This window comes from Mauremys reevesii, linkage group 19, assembly GCF_016161935.1.
Source record: "Mauremys reevesii isolate NIE-2019 linkage group 19, ASM1616193v1, whole genome shotgun sequence".
Taxonomy (NCBI): Eukaryota; Metazoa; Chordata; order Testudines; family Geoemydidae; genus Mauremys; species Mauremys reevesii.
In genome coordinates this window covers 3,930,695-3,956,013 of record NC_052641.1, presented here as the reverse complement: position 1 = coordinate 3,956,013, position 25,319 = coordinate 3,930,695, and the positions used below count along the sequence as shown (strand labels likewise).

The following is a 25,319-nucleotide window of genomic DNA, read 5'->3' as shown; positions in this document are numbered from 1 at the left end:
GGGTAGGGAGTTGGGGTGCAGGAGGGGTGCAGCAGGGGGCTCAGGGCAGGAAGTTGGGGTGCAGGAGGGGTGCAGCAGGGGGCTCAGGGCAGGGAGTTGGGGTGCAGGAGGGGTGTGGGGTGTGGCAGGGGGCTCAGGGCAGGGAGTTGGGTGCAGGAGGGGTGTGGGGTGCAGCAGGGGGCTCAGGGTAGGGAGTTGGGGTGCAGGAGGGGTGCAGCAGGGGCTCAGGGCAGGAGTTGGGGTGCAGGAGGGGTATGGGGTGTGGCAGGGGCTCAGGGCAGGGAGTTGGGGTGCAGGAGGGGTGCGGCAGGGGGCTCAGGGCAGTGGGTTGGGGTGCAGGAGGGGTGCAGCAGGGGCTCAGGGCAGGAGTTGGGGTGCAGGAGGGGTGGGGTGTGGCAGGGGCTCAGGGCAGGAGTTGGGTGCAGGAGGGGTGTGGGGTGCAGCAGGGGGCTCAGGATAGGGAGTTGGGGTGCAGGAGGGTGTGGGGTGTGGCAGGGGGCTCAGGGCAGGGAGTTGGGTGCAGGAGGGGTGTGGGGTGCAGCAGGGGGCTCAGGGTAGGGAGTTGGGGTGCAGGAGGGGTGCAGCAGGGGGCTCAGGGCAGGGAGTTGGGTGCAGGAGGGGTGTGGGGTGCAGCAGGGGGCTCAGCGTAGGGAGTTGGGGTGCAGGAGGGGTGCAGCAGGGGGCTCAGGGTAGGGAGTTGGGGTGCAGGAGGGGCATGGGGTGCAGCAGGGGGCTCAGGGCAGGGAGTTGGGTGCAGGAGGGGTGTGGGATGCAAGCTCCAGCCCAGCACCGCTTACCTAGAGCGACTCCAGGGTGGCAGCGGCGTGCATACCGCGCCGCTCCAGGAAGCAGCCGGAACCACAGCCCCTGGGAGAGCGGGGGTGGGCTCAGGGCTCCGCTGCTGCTCCTCCAGGTACCTCCCCCAAAGCTCCCATTGGCCGCAGCTCCCTGTTCCCGGCCAATGGGAGCTGCAGGGGGCAGTACCTTGAAGCGAGGCAACGCAGGAGCCTTCTGCCTCCTCCCCCCTCCCCTCCGGCCCGAAGGAATGGGCTGCCAGCCGCTTACGGGAGCAGCGCGGGGCTCGCGGCACCACGGGGGGCAATCCCATGGGCCAAATGTCGTTTGCCCACCCCTGGCCTGGAGGTGGGCAGGGGGACATGGGGAGCTTGGCGGGCCGCATGTTTGAGACCCAGGGTACATACTCTGACGGGAGGGTTTGGGTTTTAATTTTTTAGATTTTATTAATTTCGTTTTAGATTGACTTTTGGCATAGGGGGCTTTTAGGTTGGTTCAGTTTATTGGGCACAAAGGAGTGTCAGCACTTTAGAATCATAGAATCATAGAATTCAAGATCAGAAGGGACCATTATGATCATCTAGTCTGACCTCCTGCAAGATGCAGGCCACATAAGCCGATCCACCCACTCCTGAACTAATTCTCTCCCTTGACTCTGCTGCTGAATGCTCCAAATCATGATTTAAAGACTTCAAGTAGCAGATAATCCACCAGCAAGCGACCCCTGCCCCATGCTTCGGAGGAAGGTGAAAAACCTCCAGGGCCACTGCCAATCTACCCCGGAGGAAAATTCCTTCCCGACCCCAAATAGTGTTGTGCTCACACGGAAAAGGCCTTTTTGAAGAGGATGGGTTTTGCAGCATTTCCCAAAGCCCGTCAGACTCTGGATCTGCCTAATCTCCACTGGAAGTTCATTCAAAACTAGGATCCCCTGGACAGAGAATGCTTTGTCCCTAGCTCTCATGTCCTTTGTCCTGCGTTTTGTCAGCTGCATTGTCCCAGAGGAATTCAGCTGTTGCAGTGGTTCATATATCAAAACATGGTCTTGAACTAGCTAGAGTTTGATCCATGAATTGCTTTGAAGCTTAGGACCAAAACCTTAAACTGAAGCTGACTAGGAGCCAGTGAAGGGACTTGAGCACAATAAAGGAGCAACCCTCCTCTTTTAAACACAGAGACTACACAAGCCTGATGTGCACGCGGTGGCCTAAATGGAGAAGGCAGGCAGCCGCATTCCGGACCAGCTGGAGCCTACGCATTGTCTTCACATTCAGCTTCAGATACAGTGAATTTCATTTCATGGAAAAAGATTAAATTAACCTTGCTAAGGAAATTGGGAATCAAAGCCACAGAATACACAAGACCCTAGATATAGGACATAATAGATAGCACCCATCCATCACCTGAGGGAGCTCCAACCAAAGATATTGAGAACTACTGGTCTAAAGGGATCTGCTCTGCAGACCATCACTGTGGTTACATTTAACAGCTACAGATCACAGTTCTTTGGAGACCACCATCTCAGTCTCTCCTTTGTTGCTAATGAGGACCCACCAGTCCCAAGATTCTTCTAACAGCACCGAGATTTCTCACACTGCCACTTTCTGGTTTTAGCTCAGTATTCAATGGTTATCTCCACCAGCAAAACAGTACAGCTTAAAAGCACCCAAATACTGCAACTCTGAGAAGTACATAGTCAACTTGCTGAAAGCCCAACAGCCCTGCCTGCTTTGAATAAAGGAGCAACCCTCCTCTTTTAAACACAGAGGATACTCCAGGTCCCAGCATGTAGTGCTTCATCTTGATTGAAGCTGCTCAATCACTTGAATCGAATTGGAGCATTCCATGCTGGAACTTTTCATCTCTATTGGTCTGACCTCCATAAGAAAGATGAGGTCACCAACAAGCCATAAATTAGAACTCTGTGGATCACATCTGGCCAGCCCTGAGAGGACACAGCTCCCACCTCTCTTCCAGATTTTTGGGGAAGGATGTGGACAAGGTGAATCAGCCAAATCTGTGCCCCAAAAGTATAAAAGTTTAATGTCCAAATATTAATTTTGTTCTTACTTTAGTCTGAGGATGGCGGGGGCTTTCAGGAAAGGAAATGTGTGAGGGAAGAAAATGCAAACAGTCAGGACTGGTGCCCTTTACACACTGGAAAATCCACACCAAACCAGGTTTTCCCCAAACAGGGTTTACTTTAGATCTCAATCTTTTGAGTTTCTTAAACATGAACCAAAAGCACCAATTAAATTCCATCAGCTTTTACACAAAAGTGTGTGATAACAGCCTTGGCATTTCTCTGAAGAAAGTCTCTGAGTCCAAAAATTTCAATTCCCAACTGACTGTCAAATGTTGCCTGAAAACTTAAACAGAACTGTGCTCAAACTAACGTTGCGGGGGGGGGGGGAGGAGTGTTGTCTCATCAAAGCTTTAGAAGGGACATGTGACTCATCTGAACGTCCAAGATACTGAATTACAGCTACATTTTCAGAGAGCCAGATGCTAGAAGCATTAATTAGCAAAGCCACCACAATAACACTGAGTTGTTTTGAGAAGTAAACACTGACATAGCAGACCCTTTCAGATGGGGCTTTCCAATCCCCTCCCACGCACATTTTCTGGCACTCCCTGTAGCTTACCTCCCACATAGCAGGTTGGACAGGAAACAATCTACATCAGAGGTGGGCAAACTACAGCCCACGGGCCACATCCAGCCCACGGGACCCTCCTGCCCGGCCCCTGAGCTCCTGGCTGGGCAGCTAGCCCCTCTGGCCCCTCCCCTGTTGTCCCCCCTCCCCCACAGCCACGCCGCCGCATGGGCAACGCTCTGGGCGGCGGGGTTGCATGCTCGTGCAGGGCAGCAGGGCAGTGTGTCTGGCTCCGGCTGGGAGGTGTGGCGTGGTAAGGGGGCCAAGGGGTTGGATATGGGGCAGGAGGTCCTGCGGGGCAGTCAGGGGACAGGGAGCAGTTGGATGGGGCAGAGGTTCGGGGGGGTAGGGAACGGGGGGATTGGATAGGGGTGGGTCCTGGGGGGCCTGTCAGGGGGTGGGGGTGTCGATAGGGGTTGGGGCAGACAGGGGACAGGTTGGATGGGTGGGGGGTTGTGAGGGGGGAGTCAGAGGGCGGGAAGTGGGAGGGGGTGGGAGGAGGCGGATAGGGAGCAGGGGCCAGGCTGTTTGGGGGGCACAGCCTTCCCTACCCAGCCCTCCATACAGTTTTGTAGCCCTCGGGCCAAAAAGCTTGCCCACCCCGATCCACATCTAGGCAATTAGCTATGCAAACTTTGCCGCTCCGACTTTAAGGGAGGCCAGTCTTGAAGTCTGTGGATTTCAGCCCCAGCTCTAGAGTCACTAGGGCTTCTCTCCAGAATCGGATTTCCTCACGCCATCTCTACCTACAAGCACCGAGCGCTGCAACAAGCACTTCCACTGAGGACAGCGGGATACAGCTATGAACTGGCTGAAAATGGTGCCCCAATGCTATAAACCAGCTTGGAACCAGAAGCTTCCAACAGGGAAATACAACAGAAGTTTCTTCCTAATTTCAAAGACAGAACCCTGGTGTCCTGCCCAGCACCACAGAGCACTCCAGCCACAAAGCTTTAGATGCAATATCTTACTATAACAAACACGGACGGTGCTGTGGAACCTTTAATATCAATTTCCAAGGAGGAAAAAAAAAAGTTGAAGCAATTCCAAGGGCCAGCGGGTCTGAACTACATTCCAAGTAAAGACCATTAAACTAAGACTCCACCCACAGCAGTGAAATATCTCTAGCAGCAAGACCACTCTGTCCAGCCACAAAACTTAAGAATCACAGAATATCCGGGTTGGAAGGGCCCTCAGGAGGTACCTAGTCCCACCCCCTGCTCAAAGCAGGACCAATCCCAGTAACTAAATCATCTCAGAAGTAATCCTGAAGCCTGAACCCAGGTCGCTTCCCCTCTACCGATTGAATTAAATTCTGGAGGGGGGCGTCTTCGCCACCCACACAGATATTCAGTTGGATTTTTTATTCTCTTCCACAGGTTCAGCTGAGCTCTGGCAAAAGGCTCCAGGCCTACAAAACTGTTAGTAATGCAAAGTCCAGGGTATTAACAAAAAACAATCTGAATCTGGACCAGGACAGGTTATGATCCCAACAGCCAAGAAAGCTCATCTATACTTATTAGCTGAACTCAACTGACAAGGAAGATTGAGTCTCTTTCAGACCAATTTACTGTCTTCTCCCTCCTGGCCTCTATTTTATCTGAAAACAGACCAGCCAGCCACAGAACTACCTGGCAGACTAATCCAACCTCTCATTTAGTCTATTTAAATAGTGCTCTCAGGATTAGAAGGGCAGATCCTGTCGCTCCATTCAGGTCTCCCTAGCCTTCAAATCACCCTATATTCCCCAAGAAGGAGCTTAAATTCAAGCAAGCCCTTATGTCCCGATCAACTTATTTTAAAATCCTGCTGATGATTAAGAGTCTCTCTGTAGCTGAAGGACATTCACTTCCCTCATCACTCTGCTGCAAGGTGGGAGAGAAGTGACATTTCATGTATTTTTAAAGTGCCATTTTATTGCTGTGTGAAGAGCTGGGGACTTAGATGATCCTTAGGGGTCAGTCTGTACCTATTCTAGGTACATAGTTGGCTCCTATCACCATCATATCGGAGCACCTGGAAGTCACAAGGGTATATTTTCTTGGTTATTTCTCATGCTCCAACTGCCGAACTTCACAGTCTTTGCATCTCTCATCTGTAATTTTTTTCTCCTTTCTGTAAAGCACCTGTTTTTAAAAACTCTTCGCGTGTTCCAAGCATTTACCAGTGTATTCAAAACACAGCCAGAAGAAAATTGTATTTAAAAATTCAGATCTCGTGACAGTGCTGAATATTTTAATAGTTTTCCCAATAGGAAGAGTTGAAAGAGACAGCATGAACTTTGCCCACACATGCAGTTAAAAAATATGCTGCATTTGAGACATGACCTTTGGTTGCTTAAACAGAAAACAAAACTTGGAGAGCTGAGGAAGGTCTTTAAGGGTGAGCGGCTGAAAATTTTCAGCTGCAGAAGCTGGTCCTCTTCCTCTCCCACCCCTGTGAAATTACTAAAATGCCAGTGACACAGTCTCCTAGGGTAGCCAAATGAGTTTCTCTTGATACCAGTGGCTGCAAGCTTTTAAAATGAATACACAGTGAATTATCTTTTAGGTACTTTCCATGCTCGGTCTGAAATAGCACAGCAAGGGGCTTTCCATGGTGGGAGTGTTGCTGCTGCTGAAGGCAGCAACACACATTGCTGCTTTCAGATGACACAGCAGAGCTTTAGACACGCTCTACAGAAGAGCTGACACACCACAGCCCCCTTCTGCAACCCTTGCTCACCTAATGCCTGTGTCTGTACTAGCCAGAAACGTACACAGGGATGTAGTAAGCTGGTGACCCAGCTTTGACATATTTATTGGGCACTTCCCTTCACTCTCAGTAACACTCAATCCAACACCTTGCCACAATGGGGCAGAGATATGAGGTATCAGATAAATCAACTACTACAGCTGCCATAATCCCTCTCCAGCTGCCTACAGACCCAACCGTCACTACTACCATGCCCACAATCCTTGCTCTGCGCCATGCAGAAAACATGTCCACCTGCAGATTTCTTTGCTTCCTTGCAGAAAGTGATGGAGAAGCCACGGGAAGCCAGGTGGGGGTGGGAAGGGCAGGGGATGCCCATGGTGTAGTTTGAGGAGGCATTGCCCCCCAAACAGAGGTGAGGCATGGGAGGCACATGGAGTCACATGCCACTGCTCCCCCGCCCCCGTTTCTGCGAGTGAAGAGCTGCCTGGCTGAAAGAGGGTGCCGCTCGGTTCAGCTGACTTTGCAGCTGGTTGCCGCCTCCTGAGTCCTAGTGCCAGTTGTGCTCGCCTTCTGTGTGCTGGGAGACATCCTGTTTTCTGTACCACAGTGAGGGTCCGCGGTGGGGCAGGGAAAAGGGGCTGGGGTATGGGAAAGTAGCAGTGGGGAACGAAGGGGGATGAGATGGGGAGGGGGTGGGGCAGGGTGATAGGATGAGGAAGAGAAGAGGATGGGGAAGCAGGAGCCTGGCATGCGGCATCCCCTTGGCAGCAGCTGAAGTTGGGGCTCCCCTGTTAAGCAGGCCCATCAAACCCCCACCCCAACGAGCCCCACCCTCCCTGCATGTGGACCACCCCACTGAGCCCCAACCAGCTATACCCAGACCTTCACCCTGACGAGCCCCTCCTCCCTTGCACCTGGACCCCCCTGCTAAGCCCCAACCACGTTCACCTGGACCCCCCTGCAGAGTCCCATTGCCCCTGCACCTGGTACCCCCCAACAAGCCCCTGTGCATTCAGAGCCCGCACTGAGCTGCCCACACCCAGACTGCCCCACACAGAACCCTCTTCCCCACACCTGGATCCCCCACATTAAGCCCCTCTACACTTGGATCCTGCTAGGCTGAGACTGCCTGTCCACCCACGCCTGGTGTGCCCGATGTAGAGCCTAGGTTGTTTCTGAGGCAGGCTTGGCCGTTGCGCTGTGTCAGGGTCGGGTGCAGCCTCACTGCTGAGTTCCTGTCCGGTGGGGGGAGGGAGAGCAGAGTGCTGGAGATGGGAGATCACCCTGCATGCAGCCAGTGACCCGTGCTCCCCACTGCCATGCTGGAGCCTCCACATATATGTATTGACAAATAAAATTTTCAAAATGTTGAAGAATTTTAAAATATTGTGCACAAAATTTTTATTTTTTTGGCAGATAATTTAATTTTTTGGCGCAGAGTTCCCTCAAGAGTATTGCTTGTCCCTCAGAATAGAGTTCCGGGCTCAGAGCTGCCCAGCAGCAGCCCAAGATGCTTCCACTGGACTGCCTCCGATGGACTTGACTTTATTTTAGCAAAATAATCTTCAGTATTTTCTGATTGTTAAGAGCAGAGAAAGAAGAAGGCTAGTGCTTGTCAACTAATATCTCACATGCATACAGCACATTCCATTCAGAAGGATTCCAAAGTGCTCTCCCTCCCCCTTCCCCATGAATAGCTTCTCTCACTACTGGAGCGCAGACACCTCTGGGGTGAAGTTGGGTAGTTATCTACAGTCCACAGCAATACTACAGAATAGTTTGGGACAGGAGAATCTCGTATCCCTCTTCACATGCAAGAAGGAATTAAGAAGGTAGACCATAAGTACTCAAATTGGAATTTAACCAAGACACCTACGCTAACACCCCTAATCTTCCAAGAATGCCATACAATTTTTAAATGGCAACCAGAGGTCAGCTCTTCAATTTAATGTCTTATCCAAAAGAAGTTACTTCCAACAGCAAATACTCCTTATCAGGCTAGGTTTTGGTACAGCACTGACTGGCGAGGGAAAATGCTATCTCATGAATCACCAACATCATGGCGTGTGGCACCTTTTCCTTGGAGGTCTCTCGTCCAAGTACTGACCAAGTCCAACCCTGTCTAACTTGTGAAATCTTACAAGATCACACTGACATATGGCTACAGAGGACATTTCTTTGGCCCTGCAGGAACTGCCCTCATGCCCTTTTTTGGAAATCCAATGGAATTAGTTCTCAAACAGTCTCAAACATATTTCCAAACTAGTCAGTAGCTGTTTAAAGTGAGGGGGCTGAAGACCTTGCTGCCAGGCATAGCTCCATTTGCCTTAATTGAGCTGGGCTCACTTATGCCACAGTTGAATTTGGTCCCACGTTAAATTGGGGCACAAAACTTCATGCCAACAGCTGCCAGTCATACAGCACAGAACTGAACTCGGAACCCAGCAATCTACAGGCATCAACAATGCTAATCTGAATCCTCAGTAAACACACTGGTATCCTGAAGCTGCCATCTCTAATCTCCTCCCTATAAATAAGAAACACTACCAACAAGCACTAGGGTTAGAGCTTGAATTTAACATTTATTTCAGTCAATTGCATAAATACACCATGACTCTCATGGATCTAGGGGTGAGATTTTCACAGCAGTCTAAGGGAGCTCAGCACCCAACTCCCACTAAATTTCTAGGCTGAAATCCAAGCCTAGAAGTATTAAAGCATTGGCCAAAGTGCAGATGAAGTTCTCTACTAGTGGCCACAAAAGGCAAACCAGAGGACTGAGACAAAATCAGAAGTAAGCATAGTTCTTCCTGCCTCCCCATAATGGCATTGCTAATAGAATCAAGATGTCACACTACACAGATTGATCTTAAATGCTTTGTCAGGAATAAAACATCACTTCCTCACCCCAACTCCTCAGGAGTCACCAACTGCTCTTATCTCAGTCCCTTCACTCAGGGGTTCTCACAGTCCGGGCTATGATTCCAGTGTTTCCAGAGGGTTGTAAACATTTCTCAGCAGACCAAGTTTTCTTTTATATTTATTTTTTGTAAGTGGTTCCTAACTCATCTGACTGCAAATGAATCCTTACAATGCAAATTACTTCGTAGTCTCTATTCGCTGCAGAGTGCTGGGAAATGTGCCATTCATGAAATTTTCAATGGGAATGTATCTTTCCAATGAGATCGGTACCATATGTATGTATATGTGCTAATGGTCCCATTCACTGGGCCATAAAAACTGCAAATGGCATTGAACACAGAATTGGTGCTGTTCTGATGCTAAGGGGAAGAGGGAGCGCAGAGGCCATTTTGTCCAGCAAGCTGATGGAAGAGGTTATTTGGGGGCATACCCAGTGAATCCATGACTCTGTGGACCTCTTGACCAGGCCTCCTGTGTGTTGGGGGATGGCCTCACCTTCTCAATTACTATAGGCCCTGAACACAAAAGAGCAGTGGGCAGGACAAGAACTATATCCACGCCAACATCCCCAAAACAAATCAATTTATTCAGGCCTGAAGGTAAATGCCTATTCTGGCCATAATATATGGCAGAGACAAAGTGGAGAGAATCCAGACACCACACAAATGATAAAGGGTTTAGAAAACCTGCCCTCTGAGGAAAGCTTCAAAAACCTAGGTATATTTAGTCTTGAGAAATGGAGACCGAGGGGGGGACCTGCTAACAGTTTCCAAATATGTTAAGGTCTGTTATAAAGAGGACAGTTCTCCGTGTCCACCAAGGGTAGGACTAGAAGGAATCAGCATAGTTTGAAACAAGGGAGATTTAGGTTAGATATTAGGAAAAACCTGCTAACTCAGGAGAGTTAAACTCTGGGAATAAGCTTCCAAGGGAGATTGTGGAATCCCCATCACTGAAGATTTTTAAGAACAGGTGGGACAAACACCTGGCAGCCATTGTCTAGGTTTACGTGGGCCAGCCTCAGCACAGGTGGCTCACCTAGATGGCCACTGGAGATCCCTTCCAGCCCAATATCTCTAGGATTATAGGGTTTTTTAGGAGTTATTCTGGGCTGATGCAGCAAGGAGGATTCCGGGCTATGGTGTGTCTTGGAAGTAAAAGTAGGTGATTTTGGAGGTCATAGAAGGAAAAAGTGGTTGGTTTGAGGGATCATACGAAGTATTTGAAAACTTCTCCAGTCAGTCTACACCTTCACTAGGATACACAACCACCTAGGTTAGACTGGAAAGCTCTGAAAGTTCCAGGAGGCCAGAGTTTATCTAGGATTGAGTTAGTGCAGCTGAAAGCTCAGATGCTGAAAGCTAATGCCAGCAGGAACTCATTTAATTCCCAGTGCCTTGTCCATCACCACTCACATGCAAAACGAAGGAGAAACGGAGAGACTCTTGTCTTTACCTCATATTCTTTAATAGTCCCTTTCCATGGGCAGCCATCGTTAATACAGACAGCCGGCAGACTTTCCACCTCTCGACGAGCTGCGTTATCTGGGAAAGCCTCAAATGGAAAGAAGCAAAGATATGTTACTCTGGGATTGCAGATTCTAGTCTCCAGATTCTTCACAGGCCACCGCTAAGAAACAGTCTCCCCAAACTTGTTGTCCCACGATACCTTTAGAGATGCATCTGTGACTCTGGTAAAGCAGCTCCAGCCAAGGCTGTAGGAATTAGCTAAGAACGCATAGCTGGAAACCAAACCAGCTCACCTGTATGTTAGTGTTGTTCAAAACAGGTATTAGTATTATACGAATGTATTTAGTGTTTAGCCTCTATGAAATGCTTGTAAATTGCCGCATGTCTTAATCTCATATGTAATGTCCGTATTCCAGACTACAAGGAAATACGTACATTTTGCTTCAAAATTTTGAAAATGTTTGTTCTGAACTTGGGAATCCAGACACAGGAATCATGCCCCCCACCCATTAAAGAGGCCTATCAAGATTACACGGGCCATTAAGGAACATCACAATGCATAGGATTGGTGAACAACCCTATCACAAGCAAGCTTGTCTCATGGACTGGAAAGCTAAGGCTGTGTCTATACTAGCGAGTTTACAGCAGCACAGCTGTACCAATGGAGAGAGCTCTCCCGTTGACATCATAAAACCACCTCCATGAGTGGCAGCAGTTATGTCCATGGGAGAAGCTCTCCCAGGGACACAGATGCCAGTGAAACTTATGTTGCTCAGAAGGGTGTTTTTTTTCACACCCCTGAGTGACATAAGTGGTAATGTAGACATGCCCTAAATGTAAAAGATAAAACAGGGTCACAATTCATTTCTTTGCTGTTTGAACTCTCACACCAAACTAAGGCCATGGCTACACTACAGAGCTTACATTGGTGCAGCTGTGCTGCTGCTAATGCAGATGCTCTAAGCCGACGGGAGAACTCTCCCATCAACTTCATTACTCCAGCCTCTGCAAGTGGCAGTAGCTGTGTCGGTGGGAGAAGCTCTCCTGCCAGCATAGCGCTGTCCACACCAGCGCTTAGAGGTTGTTGTAACTTGCGTTGCTCAGGGGGGTGGCTTAGTCACCGTAACGTATACCAATCTAAGCTGTAGTATATACATAGCCTTAGGTAGACATCCCTTGGCCTCTCCTGAACGACATTTTGAATTGACAGATTACTACATCTGTCACCTTTAGGTACCGTAGATGGTAACTCATTTGTGTGTATATGCTTCCTTGCTTTAACCTGTAAATAACTCTCTGTTATTTCTTTTTCCTAATTAATAAACCTGTAATTACTTTAGTACAGGATTGGCTACAGGAGTTGTCTTTGGTGTGAGATCTAAGATACAAATTGATCTGTGGTAAGTGACTGGTCGCAACCTGAGTATTTTGTGATTTCTGAAGTAAGTGACCATTTATCACTAAGTCCAGCTTGCCTGGGTGGCAAGACAGACTGGAGTGCCCAAGGGGACTGTGTGTGACTCCATAGTAAGACTGTTACAGTGATCCAGGAGTTTACATTTGTTACTGGGTTGGTGAAATCGAATTATAGAGCATACCACCAGTATGGGGTAAGTACCCTGTTTTTGATAGTCTGCCCTGAGGTAGGCACTCATGGTCGTGAGCCACTCCAGACCGTGTGACAGCATCTATGACAAATCTTTATTGCAGAGTTTAAACAAGTAAACTGTGCTGTAAGACGTCCTGAATTTTAGAAGTTGGGGAATCAATTGCAGCACTAATCATTACACTCGAGATACTGAATTCACAACTTCTTAGATAATCGATTCAATCATTCTTAGGTACCTCTCACTCTAAACAAAAACAGGAAATGTTTATGAATGACTTCGATGTTTTCTACTTTGGAGAGGTCTTACTTACCGTATTTGTTTCTAAAATAGAAACTCCTTCTTCATATATTCCTTCCTGAATACAGGCTGCACACTTCTGAGGCCCAGAGCTAATGGGGGTGGGGAAAAAAAATCAGCCACAAAATAGAAAGATCCATGCTGAATTTGTGATTCAGTGACAAGAGGCTTCTCAAGAGATCCTTCAGAGCCAAAGGTGCTTTATTTACACAAGCAGATTTTTAAGACAGCAAATGGAACCCTTTACTAACAAACATTTTGCATTAATTGATTGATCTTTTTAATGGATATACATTTCTGCTCTATTTTAGTTATTTCTTCCTTGTACTGATCTTTATTCTCATTTTCTTCCTTTCATGATTAGCTGTTCTTATATTTAACTTTCCCCCAAGCCCTAAAAAGTGAAGACAGAGAAATTAAAAAGGTCAATTGAAACTTCTTTTGCGAGCATAAAATGTATTTTTACATTTCACACGTGGCATTATTGCCAAGCAGGGACCTCCAAGCAGCAAATTCTTTATACGGCCCCGATAGTCACTTACAACACTACTCAATAAGAGTGGATCAACCTAGATGGACCACCTGGTCTTTGTCACACCCAATAATCTCCTGGGTTTCGGCTTGACCATACCACCTGAAGAACACAACAAACTCAGGAAACTCTGGGTATGTCTACAAAGCATTTTGGAGCCCACGGGAAGGAGCCTTCCAGCCCGATCAACAGACTGGGGTTAGTGGGGCTTCTGCTAGCGCTCTAAAAAGAGCTGTGTAGACAGTGCTTTGAAGTTACGGCTGGGACTGAAGCTCAAGCTCTGAAGCCTGGAGAGAGCAGCTTCAGAGCCCAAGCTCCAGCCTGAGCTACAACTTAAGAGCTGTCTACACACTATTTGTAGAGCACTAGTGCAAGCCTTGCTAGCCCAACTTGGTTGACCTGGGCTGGGAGGCTCCTTCCCGAGAATGGCAAAATGCTGTGTAGACGTACTCTCTAGGGCAGTGGTCACCAACCTGTCGATCGTGATCAGCTGGTTGATCCTGGAGCCTCTGCCAGTTGATTGCAATCTCAAGGTCACTAAAAGTCAGGCAGTGCAGCGGGGCTCAGGCAAGCTGCCTGCCTGCCCTGGCCCCACGCCGCTCCCAGAAACGGCTGGCTGCTAGCACATCCCTGCAGCCCCTGGGGGGAGCGGGGCAAGAGGGGCGGCAGCTCCATGCGCTGCCCCCACCCCCAGCAGTGTCTCTGCAGCTCCCATTGGCTGGGAACCAGGGCCGCAGAGACATGCCAGCAGCCAGCCGCTTCTGGGAGCAGCGTGGGGCCACGGCACGCAGGCAGCCGGCCTGAGCCTTACTGTGTCGATGGCTGGGAGCCACCTTTGGGTAACACTTCCTGTCCGGAGCCTACACCTTCGCACCCCCTCCCGCATCCCAACCCCCTGCCCCAGCCCGGAGCCCTCTCCTGAACCAAACTCCCTACCAGAGCCCACATCCCTCACCCTCCCCTGCACCAGCCTGGAGCCACTTCCTGCACCCAAACTCCCTCCCAGAGTTTGCACCCCTCACCCCTGCACCCCAACCTCCTGCCTGAGGCTCAGCCAATGCACACCCCACAGTTGGGAATGTTACACTGATTTGTGACAATCCCTGAAGGATTTTGGATCTATAAATCACAAATGACACTGAGATTAGGTGCAGTTTGACCATATGTCCCCTGCACCCAAACTCCCTCCCAGAGCCTGCACCCCCTCCCCCATCCCGGTGAAAGTGAGTGAGGGTGGGGGAAAGCGAGCGACGGGGGCGCCTCGGGGAAGGGGCGGGGTAGATCCTGGCTTGATCTTAAATTCAAAAAGTGATCTTGTGTGTAAAAAGGTTTGAGACCACTGCTCTAAGGCCTGAAGAGAACCAGGTGCTGAAATTAAGAAACAGATATAAAACATGGCCTTCGCTCACAACCCACTGAAAATAAGGCTGTGTTTCCTTTTTCTGCTTTCCTTTGCTTCTAATCATTTTGTTTCAGACCGGAGAAAGATAAATTACCTTATAAGTTTCTTCAGGCAGTAAGAACAATAGCGGTGTCCACACTGAGCTTGAAATGGCCTTCTCAGAATATTCTTGCACTCAGAGCAGAGGTATTTGCCCTCCAATTTAGTCCCCAGTATCTCCTTTGAAAATCCCGGCTGGTTTAAATCCAAAGAACCAGGTGGAGTGGAGTTTGTTGCTGCCATGTGAACCAAAAACCCCAGATGTGCCTCAAGAGCCTGAAAAAAGAAAAATGTTTTGTCCCATTTGATTATCTTGTTCTCAGTTGGACAAGGTTCACCTTTCACTACCTTAACTGCATTTATCACCTGGAAGCTAAACTTGTTATTCCTAAACACAGGTTTGCAGTGTATCATACACACTGATTTTTGTATTTATACACACTGAAACAGCCACCTGGGCAGATTTTGTCTTAAATCATAGAATAGAATCATAGAATATCAGGGTTGGAAGAGACTTCAGGAGGTCATCTAGTCCAACTCCCTACTCAAAGCAGGACCAATCCCCAACTAAATCATCCCAGCCAGGGCTTTGTCAAACCTGACCTTAAAAACCTCTAAGGAAGGAGATTCCACCACCTCCCTAGGTAACCCATTCCAATGCTTCACCACCCTCCTAGTGAAAAAGTTTTTCCTAATATCCAACCTAAACCTCCCCCTACTGCAACTTGAAACCATTACTCCTTGTTCTGGCATTTTCCAGGGGCAGGGGCTCTAAAGTTAAATCTGAAACAAGGAAATGGGGTGGGGTATTCTTGCATAGTTCCCCCACTCACCTTAATTATGGAAAAATAAACTTTGGACAAATTGCTGCCTCCAGTCCAAAAGAAGAGAGACCCAAGAGGAGAAAGCTTGCCTAATGTCAAACTGATCAAGAGAATAAACAAACAGCCTCCTGAAAACTTCCTACACATCAGGTGACACAGCCATGATCCAGCGTCACATACTTCCATTTCTGTCAGTTGTCAAAATTCACTGTGATTCTATACAAGGCTAGTGGCTCACTTGTGTCACAGAGAGAACCTATCTGAACAGGCAAGAGCCAAGATTTACAAACATAATCTGAGGTGTCGGAGGGTTCCAGGTTTCTTTGAAGGTCTGTAAAACCAAGAGGCAAAAATGGTATATTCTAATGAAAGGAGTAATATACTGGGAATAAAAGGCAGTATGATGATTTATTTTTACTGTGTGCATGATTCAGAAAACCTCCCTCCCAATGCTGCCATGTACAGACTAGACCGGAAGGTGCGTTAACTCCATGTATGTTATCTTTGTATCAAAACTGCCAAACAAGCCATAAGCTGGGGTTAGACTGAGTTCCATGCTTTTAGCATTTAAATCTGATGTATTCTGAGGCCATATTTACAATACAGCCACTACACCGACACAGGTATAGCGCTGCAGCTGTAGTGTTGTAGCGTAGATGCTTCCTACACTGACGGAAGCAGTTTTTGCACTGATGTAGTTAATGAGAGGTGGGTGGGAGGGGAGAAAGGGGGAGATAGAATGAAAGGAGGGCTCCTTCTGATTGCATGCAGTTATGTAGGGCCAGAAGAAGGGTAAAGCTGAGCAGGTAATGCCCTAACCTCATTGCCAATATTCACTGATAAGAGAGCCGACATCACGGCAGGTGAAAATGCTCTTGGTTCACAGATTCCATTATATGTTTGCAGCAAGAGTTGAATAATCAGAGTCTCTCTGGAGAAAAGGTAAAATTTCAGTGAGAATGTTCCCAACGCAGAGGAATCAGTGTATGAAAAATTAAGCACACTGATCTCAGAACAATATGTTCTTAAGAGTGTGTAAAGGGTTCCAAATGGCCACAATTTGACCTAGAGGTTTGTATACATGACTGGAAATCAGCAAGTCTAATCTAGGTTATATTCCTGGCTCTGCCACAGACTCAAAGTCTGATCTTGAACATATAAATCCCCCTCTACACCTCCGCTGTCAAATGGAGTTACCAGTACTTAGCTACGACACAGGAAAGTCCTGAGGGTTAATTTATCAATGTTTATAAAGGGCCCTGAGGACCACTGGTAGATGGCACTCTATAGCAGGGGTCTCAAAGATGCGGCCCACAGCTCCCCGCACCCCCCTGCAGTTATTTCCTGTGGCTGCCAAGCTCCCCTCACCCGCCGCCCCCCAGTGAGCTGCATCCCCACTCCTCTGCCTACCTCCAGGCGCTTCCCACCACCAAACAGCTTAGCGCTTTCCAGGAGGGAGCAGGGAGCCATGCGCCATGGGGAGGAGGCGGAGAAGAGGCAGGACAGGGGCAGGGATTTGGGGAAGGGGTTGGAACAGGGGCGGGGAAGGGGTGGGAAGAGGCAGGGGTGGGGTGGGGTGGGGTGGGGGCAGTGGGGGTGTGTGTTTGTACCTTTATTTGAAAAGGTGTCAGTGATGCGGCCCTCGGGTCAATGTACTAGTCCTCATGTGGCCCTCGTGGTGATTTGAGTTTGAAACCCCTGCTCTATAGGATGTGGAGACCATTATTTATTACCCTGTTCCAAGTGGGCTAACAGACCAGTGGTCTCCTTCCCTCTACTGCCAGTAAAACTACCCTAACCAAAAGCAAGGCGAATTCCACTGCCTACATACACTAGCTCTTGTCACTACCAGAATTTCTGGGGAGAAGAGGCATAACTGGCAATCACTTTTAGTTCTGTATTGCTGCCTTTTTCCCCCCTGCAAGGCAAACTTAAAAAGCTTTCTGGATTGGCCAGACATTGCTGTGATGGAGCAGTTCATGTAAATACCACGTAACCCAGAATCACTAGCTAAGAACAATTCAGAAGTCAGTCTGACATAAGAGCAATAAACCACTCCACTGCTGGCTGCATTTAATTTAGCCAAGAATTTTGACATTCACCTTCAGTGAAAACCCTGGCTGTTTCATGAAGGGAAAAAAATAAGCTCTGACTCAACCACAAGATATGAGATTGATGCAGGAATTACTGGGTGATATCTTTTGGCCTATGTCACACAGGAGGTCAGACCAGATTCTCTTAATGATCCGTTCTTCTGGTCTTCAAGTCTATGAATCCAGGGTGCTACTGAGTCTGCACTTCCCTCTAATGGAATGCTTAGCCAGGAATTAGAGGTAGTCAGGGACTTTTCTACAAAATGGTTTTTCATCAGAAAATGCCAATCAAAACCAAAACTGTGTGTGGTAATAGATCAGTTCCAATGAAACTGTCTTCTGAAAAGTCTCATGTCCAGGACAGAATTTCTGATCAGACAGAAGCTACTGAACCAGAATAGCTTGATGGTTAGTCACATCCCTGCTCCAAACTAGGTAGAACAGAGACTTGAACCTTGGGTCTCCCACATCCCAAGAGAGTGCCATAACCACCAGGCTGCTCTGGGGTGAGTTCTCGCTGACTCTCCATGAAACATTTCAAAAGGTTTTGGATTTGTCCCATGCAGAAAAGAAAACTTTTCAATTCTCAAAACCGTTCATTGACAGCCGTTTCCTGTGTAGCTCTACCAGTGACCGGAGGAGGGATAGGCAACTGGTGGCCCAAAAGACAAATCTGGCCTGCTAGATCATTGTAACGGTCAGGAAAGACACAGGGCTTTGCAAGGGACAGGTCCTTCCTGCGCATAAATCCGCGCACACATGATGCTGCAGCAAGAGCCAACTCCATGGGACAGGAGCTGTTGCTGTGGGGTGAGCACAGAACTGGCTCTTTCTCCAGCCCTGCACCAGGACCAGATTTCCCCCTCCCTGCAACCACTCAGGGCAGGACCCTATTTTCCGCCACATCACACACCCCTGCTAGCCAAAGGATTTTAGTGGATTTTGTGGCCTTCTACTACCTTAAAGTTACCCATCCCTGACCTAGAGAGCATACCATGCTGCACTTTCCATATCAGCGGAGATCTGAATCCAAGGTTCTCATTGCCTGTGGTCATCAAAAGGTCACAAGGCAAGCTTAAAGAGCTGGTGGGTGAATGTGTTCTCATGTGTTCGGTTAAATAAGTACAGGGGCACTGTAACTGTAAATAAATGGACCTGTACATTTTATCCTTTATTCATATTATGCCTACCTAAACATTTGCACTGCGCTCATCACTACAGTAGCCAGATCTTTCTTCCACACCCCTCAGTTATCATCATGGAAAGACTAGATCAGCAAAGCAGGTTTTACATTCTGATCAGAAGATTGAAAGAGGTGCATTAATTCTAACTCTTCTAAGAGCAAGTTCCCACAATCATGGACCAATTACCGAGAAAACTGAGTCTTACACTTGAGTCTCTCTCTGCTGGTTGACAGCTGCATTATTAACCATTTCCATTCTTTCAGCGGAATATAGCTAGAATGGAAGACCATAGTCTCAGAGACCAAGGTGATCCCTCAGGTACCTTGGGTCAATCCCATGAAGAGCTCTGAAGACAAGGACTGAAACTCTGAAACACACACACTTTAGTGTTCAGGTCTAGTTTAATTATAATATAAACGTAGTGCCCTTTATGGACAGAGTAACTCACAAAAATGTTATTTCTGCTAAAAGCACCATAGAATATCAGGGTTGGAAGGGACCTCAGGAGGTCATCTAGTCCAACCCCCTGCTCAAAGCAGGACCAATCCCCAACTAAATCCCTAAATGGCACCCTCAAGGATTGAACTCACAACCCTGGGTTTAGCAGGCCAATGCTCAAACCACTGAGCAGGGTGTAGATTATACAACAGCTGCATAGAAAACAAAAAAAATTAGTGGGGCTGGCAAGTGAGGGAGTGAGTGTATAGGTCTGTGGCACTGCAATTTCTCTCATTAATAAGAGTGTAGCCCTATTACACCAACATATTCATGTGCCTACAGTGGCTGAACAATAGTAATGCGAGAATATGGACTCTAAAATCCATACAGAAACTGATTATTGTAACTGTTTTCCTCCTTTTATAATTTTCAGGTGAATTTCATACTTGAAAACTCTGAAGGCTGAATCCCCACAGGACAGCAGTTCAGAATCCTGATCATTGTGTTTAATCACTGACACAATTTAACCCATGGCCATTCTAATGAGAGTGCCAACCCAGTGTCAGTTAATGTGTCTCAGGAAGGTTTTTGCAAGACCATCTCCTCCTATCTGCTGGGAACTAGGCTGACATTCACCCACTAAGTGTAAAGGTTGTCAGGGACTGCGTGGCCCACCTTTTTGACAAGTACAGTTCCCTGTACTGCCCGCAGTCGTATTTCCCAGCATTTCGGGCAATGTTAGTAGGATGTGAGGCAAGTGTGAATCATGCCAAAGGGTTCAGAAATGGCCAAGTATCAGTTTTCAGAGTAGCAGCCGTGTTAGTCTGTATCCGCAAAAAAAACAGGAGTACTTGTGGCACCTTAAAGACTAACACATTTATTTTAGCATGAGCTTTCGTGAGCTGCAGCCCACTTCTTAGGATGTTCGTTGCCGAGGCCACATTACTGCGCCTCCTGCCAATAGCTAATGGGGTGGTTTATCGCTGGTTGGCCTGTACAGGTTAAACTGCCCTGTAGCATTGGGGGATCGCCCGTTACAGAGACAGCACCCGGAACGGGGCGCAGCTTATCAAGCGCGACCCCTGACTCCAGCCCGTCTGAGCACAAGCCCCCTGGAACCGGACCCGGTCCCGGTCCCCGAGCAGAGGCCGCTGTTCCCGCGGGCTCCAGGCGCCCCGCTCACGGACACGCACAGGGCCCAGCAGCCCGGCGGCGAAGGGGTTTCCCAACGCGCCAGCGCCCGGGCTGCCAGCCTGGAATTTCCCCGACAGCACTTCCCGTCCCCGCTTCCTCCCGCCAACGGCACTGGCCCCGGGCCGCGGGCGGGGCTCTCCCCGCTGCCCCCCGCACTCGGCGGCCAGCCCGGGGCCCCGCACGCGCACGGACCGAGCCCAGCCTCCAGCGGGACGGGACCGGGCCGGGCCGGGCCGGGCCCCGCCGCCCGGCAGCTGCCACGCGCCGCCGCGGGCCCAGCCCCCGCAGCCCCTGCGCGCGCCCGCCCGGCCCTGGGCCAGGCTCCCCCGGGCCTACACCCCGCCCCGGGCAGACACGGCCAGGCACGCGGGGGGGGGGGGCTGCCCCACTTACCGGCAGCCGCGCTCCGCTCCCCGCCAGCCACACCGGAAGCACCCCCATAAGCCACGCCCACCGGACACGTTCCAGGCCACGCCCCTCCCCGGTGGATAAGCCCCGCCTCCGCCTCCGCTCGGTGCCGGTGCCAGAAGCGCCAGTTGGTGGCGGTTGAGGGGCGGGTTGTGTGACGCGCGGCAGCTGCCACCTCCCCCACGGAGCCCCGAGCCTCTGTCACCCCCAGCCCAGAGCACCCCGCCCCCGGCTGGGTCACCCCAGCACCCCACCCCCTCCCGCCATCCCCAAGCCTCTGTCACCCCAGACCACAGCACCCTGCCCCCAGAAACCTGCCCCGGCCCCGTGCCTCTGTCACCCCAGACCACAGCACGCTGGCACCCCGGCTGGGTCACCCCCAGCACCCCGCCCCCTCCTGCCATCCCCAGGCCTCTGTCACCCCTAGACCACAGCCCCCGGCCCTGTGTCTGGGTCACCCCACAACCACAGCACCCCGCCCCCACAGAAACCTGCCCCCGGCTGGGTCACCCCAGCACCCCGCCCCTCCCGCCATCTCCGAGCCTCTCTCACCCCCAGACCACAGCACCCTGCCCCCCAGCCCCATGCCTCTGTCACCCCACGACCATAGCTCCCGGCCCCATGCCTGGGTCACCCCAGACCACAGCACTCTGCCCCCACAGAAACCTGCCCCAGCTGGGTCACCCCCAGCATCCTGCCCCCGCCCACCATCCCCGAGCCTCTCTCACCCCCAGCCCACAGCACCCTGCTCCCCCGGCCCCGTGCCTCTGTCACCCCCAGACCACAGCACCCTGCTCCCCCGGCCCCGTGCCTCTGTCACCCCAGACCACAGCACCCCACCCTCCCCAGCCCCATGCCTCTGTCACCCCATGACCACAGCACCCGCCTCCCGGCCAGCCCTGTGTCTGAGTCACCCCATGACCACAGCACCCGCCCGCCCAGCCCTGTGTCTGTCACCCCCAGACCACAGCACCCGGCCCCGGCTGGGTCACCCCAGCACCCCGCCCCTTCCCGCCATCCCGAGCCTCTGTCACCCCAGACCACAGCACCCCACCCCATGCCTCTGTCACCCCATGACCACAGCACCCCGCCCCACAGAAACCCGCCCCTGGCCCTGTGGCTGGGTCACCTGACCTACAGCAACCTCCCCCGGCCCCGTGCTTCTGTCACACCCAGACCACAGCACCCCACCCCGCCAGCCCTGTGTCTGGGTCACCCCAGACCACAGCAACCTGCCCCCTCCTGCCATCCCTGTGCCTCTGTCACCCCCAGACCACAGCACCCCGCCCCCCCAGCCCTGTGCCTCTGTCACCCCCAGACCATAGCACCCCGTCCCCCCGGCCCCGTGCCTGGGTCACAGCACTCTGCCTACCCTCCTGGCCCTGTGCCTGTGTCACCCCCTGATCCACAGCACCCTGCTCCCCTCCCCTGGGCCCTGGGCCAGGTCTCCCCCAGACCATGGCACACTGACCCCCTCACCCTGGCCCTGTGCATGGGTCACCCCTAACCCCCAGCATCCTATCCCCGTGCCTCTGTCACCACCCCCTGCACAGCACCCTGCCCCCTCTCCCCATAGCCCTGTACCTGTGTCACCTGTGACACACAGCACCCTGCTCCTCTTGTGCCTGTGTCATCCCCTGATCCACAGCACCCTGCCCTGTGTCTAGGTCACCCCCCACATCCCAGACCTGTGCCTGTGACACCCCCAGACCACGGCAACCTGCCCTCCCTGGCCCTGGGTCACCCTCTGACCCATCCCCTCATGCCCATGGCACCCTGCCCCCCCAGGTCCTTTGCCTGTGACCCCCCCAGCTCCCCTGGACCCATGCCTGTGTCACCTCCTGAGCGGCACCCTGCCTACCCCTAACCCTTCATGGCACCCTGCCCACTCCCCCCAGGCCCACAACACAACACAATCCACCTGCACCTCATGTTTATCCATCCCTGTGTTAAGGCTATCTTGGATGCAGATCATAGTTCTCTCCCCAGAGCTCCCAGGAACCACGTTCTCTACTCCTCCTTCCTCAGAACAACTAGTGGGTTCTTAAGAGGATGATCTAAATCCCGCTTCTAACCTGCTGCCTCCCACTCACAGATCACCAGCCTCATAGAGGGCCCTCCATGCTGCCTGCTTCCATGGGCTAAATTTCACTGGGTGAAATTGAATGCCTTGTGTTAAATAGGAGGTCAGACTAGATCAGGGGTTCTCAAACTGGTCGGGAGTCCTGAGGGGGTCACAAGGTTATTACATGGGTGGGTCACGAGCTGTCAGCCTCCACCCCAACCCGCACTTTGCCTCCCGGATTTATAATGGTGTTAAATATATAAAAAACTTTTTAATGTATTAGGGGGGTCGCACTCAGAGGCTCTCTATGTGAGAGGGGTCACCAGTACAAAAGTATGAGAACCACTGGACTAGATGATCTGTTAGTCCCTTCTGGCCTTAAACTCTCTGAACCTAAGAATGGAGGAGAGGGGAGAGCTGTGTGCAGTCTGCAGAGTCCACCACTTCCCGCACACATCCAGAGACGAGCCCCCTCTCCCCACACACAGAGTTTGTAAGCTCCTCGGGGCTGGCTCCTGTCATTTTGCTGAGCTGTAAATGCCAGGCACATCCATTGTGCCACACAAGTAGACAATACTAAGACATTAATAATTAATAAAGCTTTTCAAAAGCCCCTGCTGTCATAGCTTCCCCCCCACTCTCCACCCCCTTGCTTCAAGTTAATAAAGAATCACAGAAATTCCACTCCCTGCACTTTCCGGAATCAGACACCTCATGCAAAACACCACTTTGCCTGGCTTGGGGCAGCTGAAGCAGCCACAGCTCTTCCCAGCATCATTCAAAAGAGAAACCCCTTGCTAGACAGAATGAAAGTGAGTGCTGAGGTTTCATTTCTCAATTCCCTTGGGGAATGAAATGCTGTTATCTGAGATAGCCAGACTCAAAAGAACACCTGGGTACTACTACTTCCATTCATCCCAACCTCATCACTGTGGGATCCCAACACCTTACCAAGGTACAGAAATTAAAGTACTTCCCAACAGCTTGTGATCTTACAGAAACCGAGGTACCCACTAGCACAGAGTCAACAGCAGAGCTGGGAGTATAACTTACATCGTGTGTCCCCCAGTCCTGTGCTGTAATCACTAAACATACTATCTGGCTGGGTTTGGTCCTGCTTTGAGCAGGGGGTTGGACTAGATACCTCCTGAGGTCCCTTCCAACCCTGAGATTCTATGATTCTATACCTCCACCCTGCAGAGCCCACCGCGTTTACTCTGTGCTTGAGAACAGCATGGCCCCTATTGAAAACCCATTGAAGGCAATGGAGACACACAGACTTTGGATCAGGCTCATTCTATAATCCCCTAGGGCAAAATCCTGACCCCATGGACTTCAACGGAGCCAGGATGTCACCCCTACAGTACATATGTGTAATCCTTCAAAACAACAGACTTTTCAAATGAATTCAGACTGCTAGAAAACCTCAGTCCAAGCCTTTCAGCCCAAGGTTCCCAGGTCAAATCCAGCCCAGTGTGGCAGTGGCTCAAAATCAGTGACTCCTGTCAAATGAGTTGCTGGTCTCGGTCCAGTCCTCAGTGGACAGTTGGTGCCTGCACCACACAACCCGCCACCATGGGCGGCAGGTATCAAAGGCCAAGGCAGGCTAAGCCTCCCCTAACCCAGGCCATTGCCCCACCCATGATCTGCCCTGAGGTCTTGCCACCCTCCCCCTCTCCCCTGAAGCCAGCAGAGACACAGGTCCAGGCAGCAGCCCGGAGATGGGGCAGGGCTGGCCGGGCCAGGGCTCCACCGGCCATGAGGGGAGGGGCTAGCCTACCCAAAGGTGGGGTTCATGCCCACCATCAACTGGCCCCTGTTGGCAGCCTCAGCTGAGGGGGCCACAGACTGCACGGGCTCCGGAAAGTACTCACCCCCCTGAGGGGTCTTTAGAGGTCAAGTTGATTAGCAGGGCAGTTTAGCTTCTGTCCAGGCTATCTGTGTAGGCATCTGTATTGCATCAATAATGCTGCAGCCCGTGCTGTGCCTGATGACTGGGCACATGATGAATTTCACTCCGCATAAGACAATCTATCCACCACTCGTCGAGGCTCCCCGCTAAGAACTCTAGGCAATGCACATCTTCTCCATGCCACACAGGACACCTGCAGACCACTCTGAGGCATGTGGGCTAAACACCAGGATGAGGACTGGCCTTCAAAGACTCTTTAACACACTTGATTGCCTTAAACAAAGCAGCAGAGCTCCCTTACCTTTGAAAAGAGTGACATAGCTCATTCCAGCTCTGAGAATCAGCTCTTGGCTGGGCGGTGGTTGCTTAGAACAGAAAGTGGAAGTGAGACGCATGCCTAGAGGAGAGTCAGAAGGGGGCTGGCTTTGTTTTAATAAGAACTGAGGAGAAGGGAATTGAAAACCAAAACCGCGTGTGAAGTTCCAGGCCAGCAATAGCCACCCAGAGGTGCTTTCACAGGGGGAACTTGGCTTTGCTAAAGGTCAGGCCAAAAGACCTGTGACTTTTACAAAGACAGGCGTACATTTCAAAGCAAATCATTCTATTCCACCTCCCTAACCACCCCATAGAGATTATTTGATACAGCTTAGCAAATCCAAGTCCTTTTGGGGCAGTGCAAGGGGCTCTTGGATCTCTTCATTGTGTCATAGTGTACTTAGATTTCCAGAAAGCCTTTGACAAGGTCCCTCACCAAAGGCTCTTACGTAACTTAAGCTGTCACGGG

At 50.8% G+C, this 25,319-nt stretch overlaps 1 protein-coding gene across 7 annotated transcripts in view; it reads right to left on the bottom strand.

The window, feature by feature from the left end:
* TRAF2 (TNF receptor associated factor 2) overlaps positions 1 to 24,900 on the bottom strand; it is a 49,271-nt gene extending 24,371 nt beyond the window's left edge. For 2 of the 7 annotated variants that reach the window (XM_039506121.1, XM_039506122.1), the window contains exons 1-4: positions 20,544 to 20,666; positions 14,473 to 14,693; positions 12,458 to 12,536; positions 10,524 to 10,622 (exon numbers count right to left, since the gene is read on the bottom strand). In XM_039506121.1, coding sequence (XP_039362055.1) covers positions 10,524 to 10,622; positions 12,458 to 12,536; positions 14,473 to 14,693; positions 20,544 to 20,591 — 447 coding nt within the window. In that variant the 5' untranslated portion in view covers positions 20,592 to 20,666. Of the gene's footprint in view, positions 1 to 10,523; positions 10,623 to 12,457; positions 12,537 to 14,472; positions 14,694 to 15,250; positions 15,274 to 18,328; positions 18,353 to 18,524; positions 18,629 to 20,543; positions 20,667 to 24,836 lie in introns of those variants that run through there. The other 5 variants (XM_039506120.1, XM_039506124.1, XM_039506123.1 and 2 more) reach the window with 4 other exon arrangements.
* Positions 24,901 to 25,319: the final 419 nt, after the last annotated feature.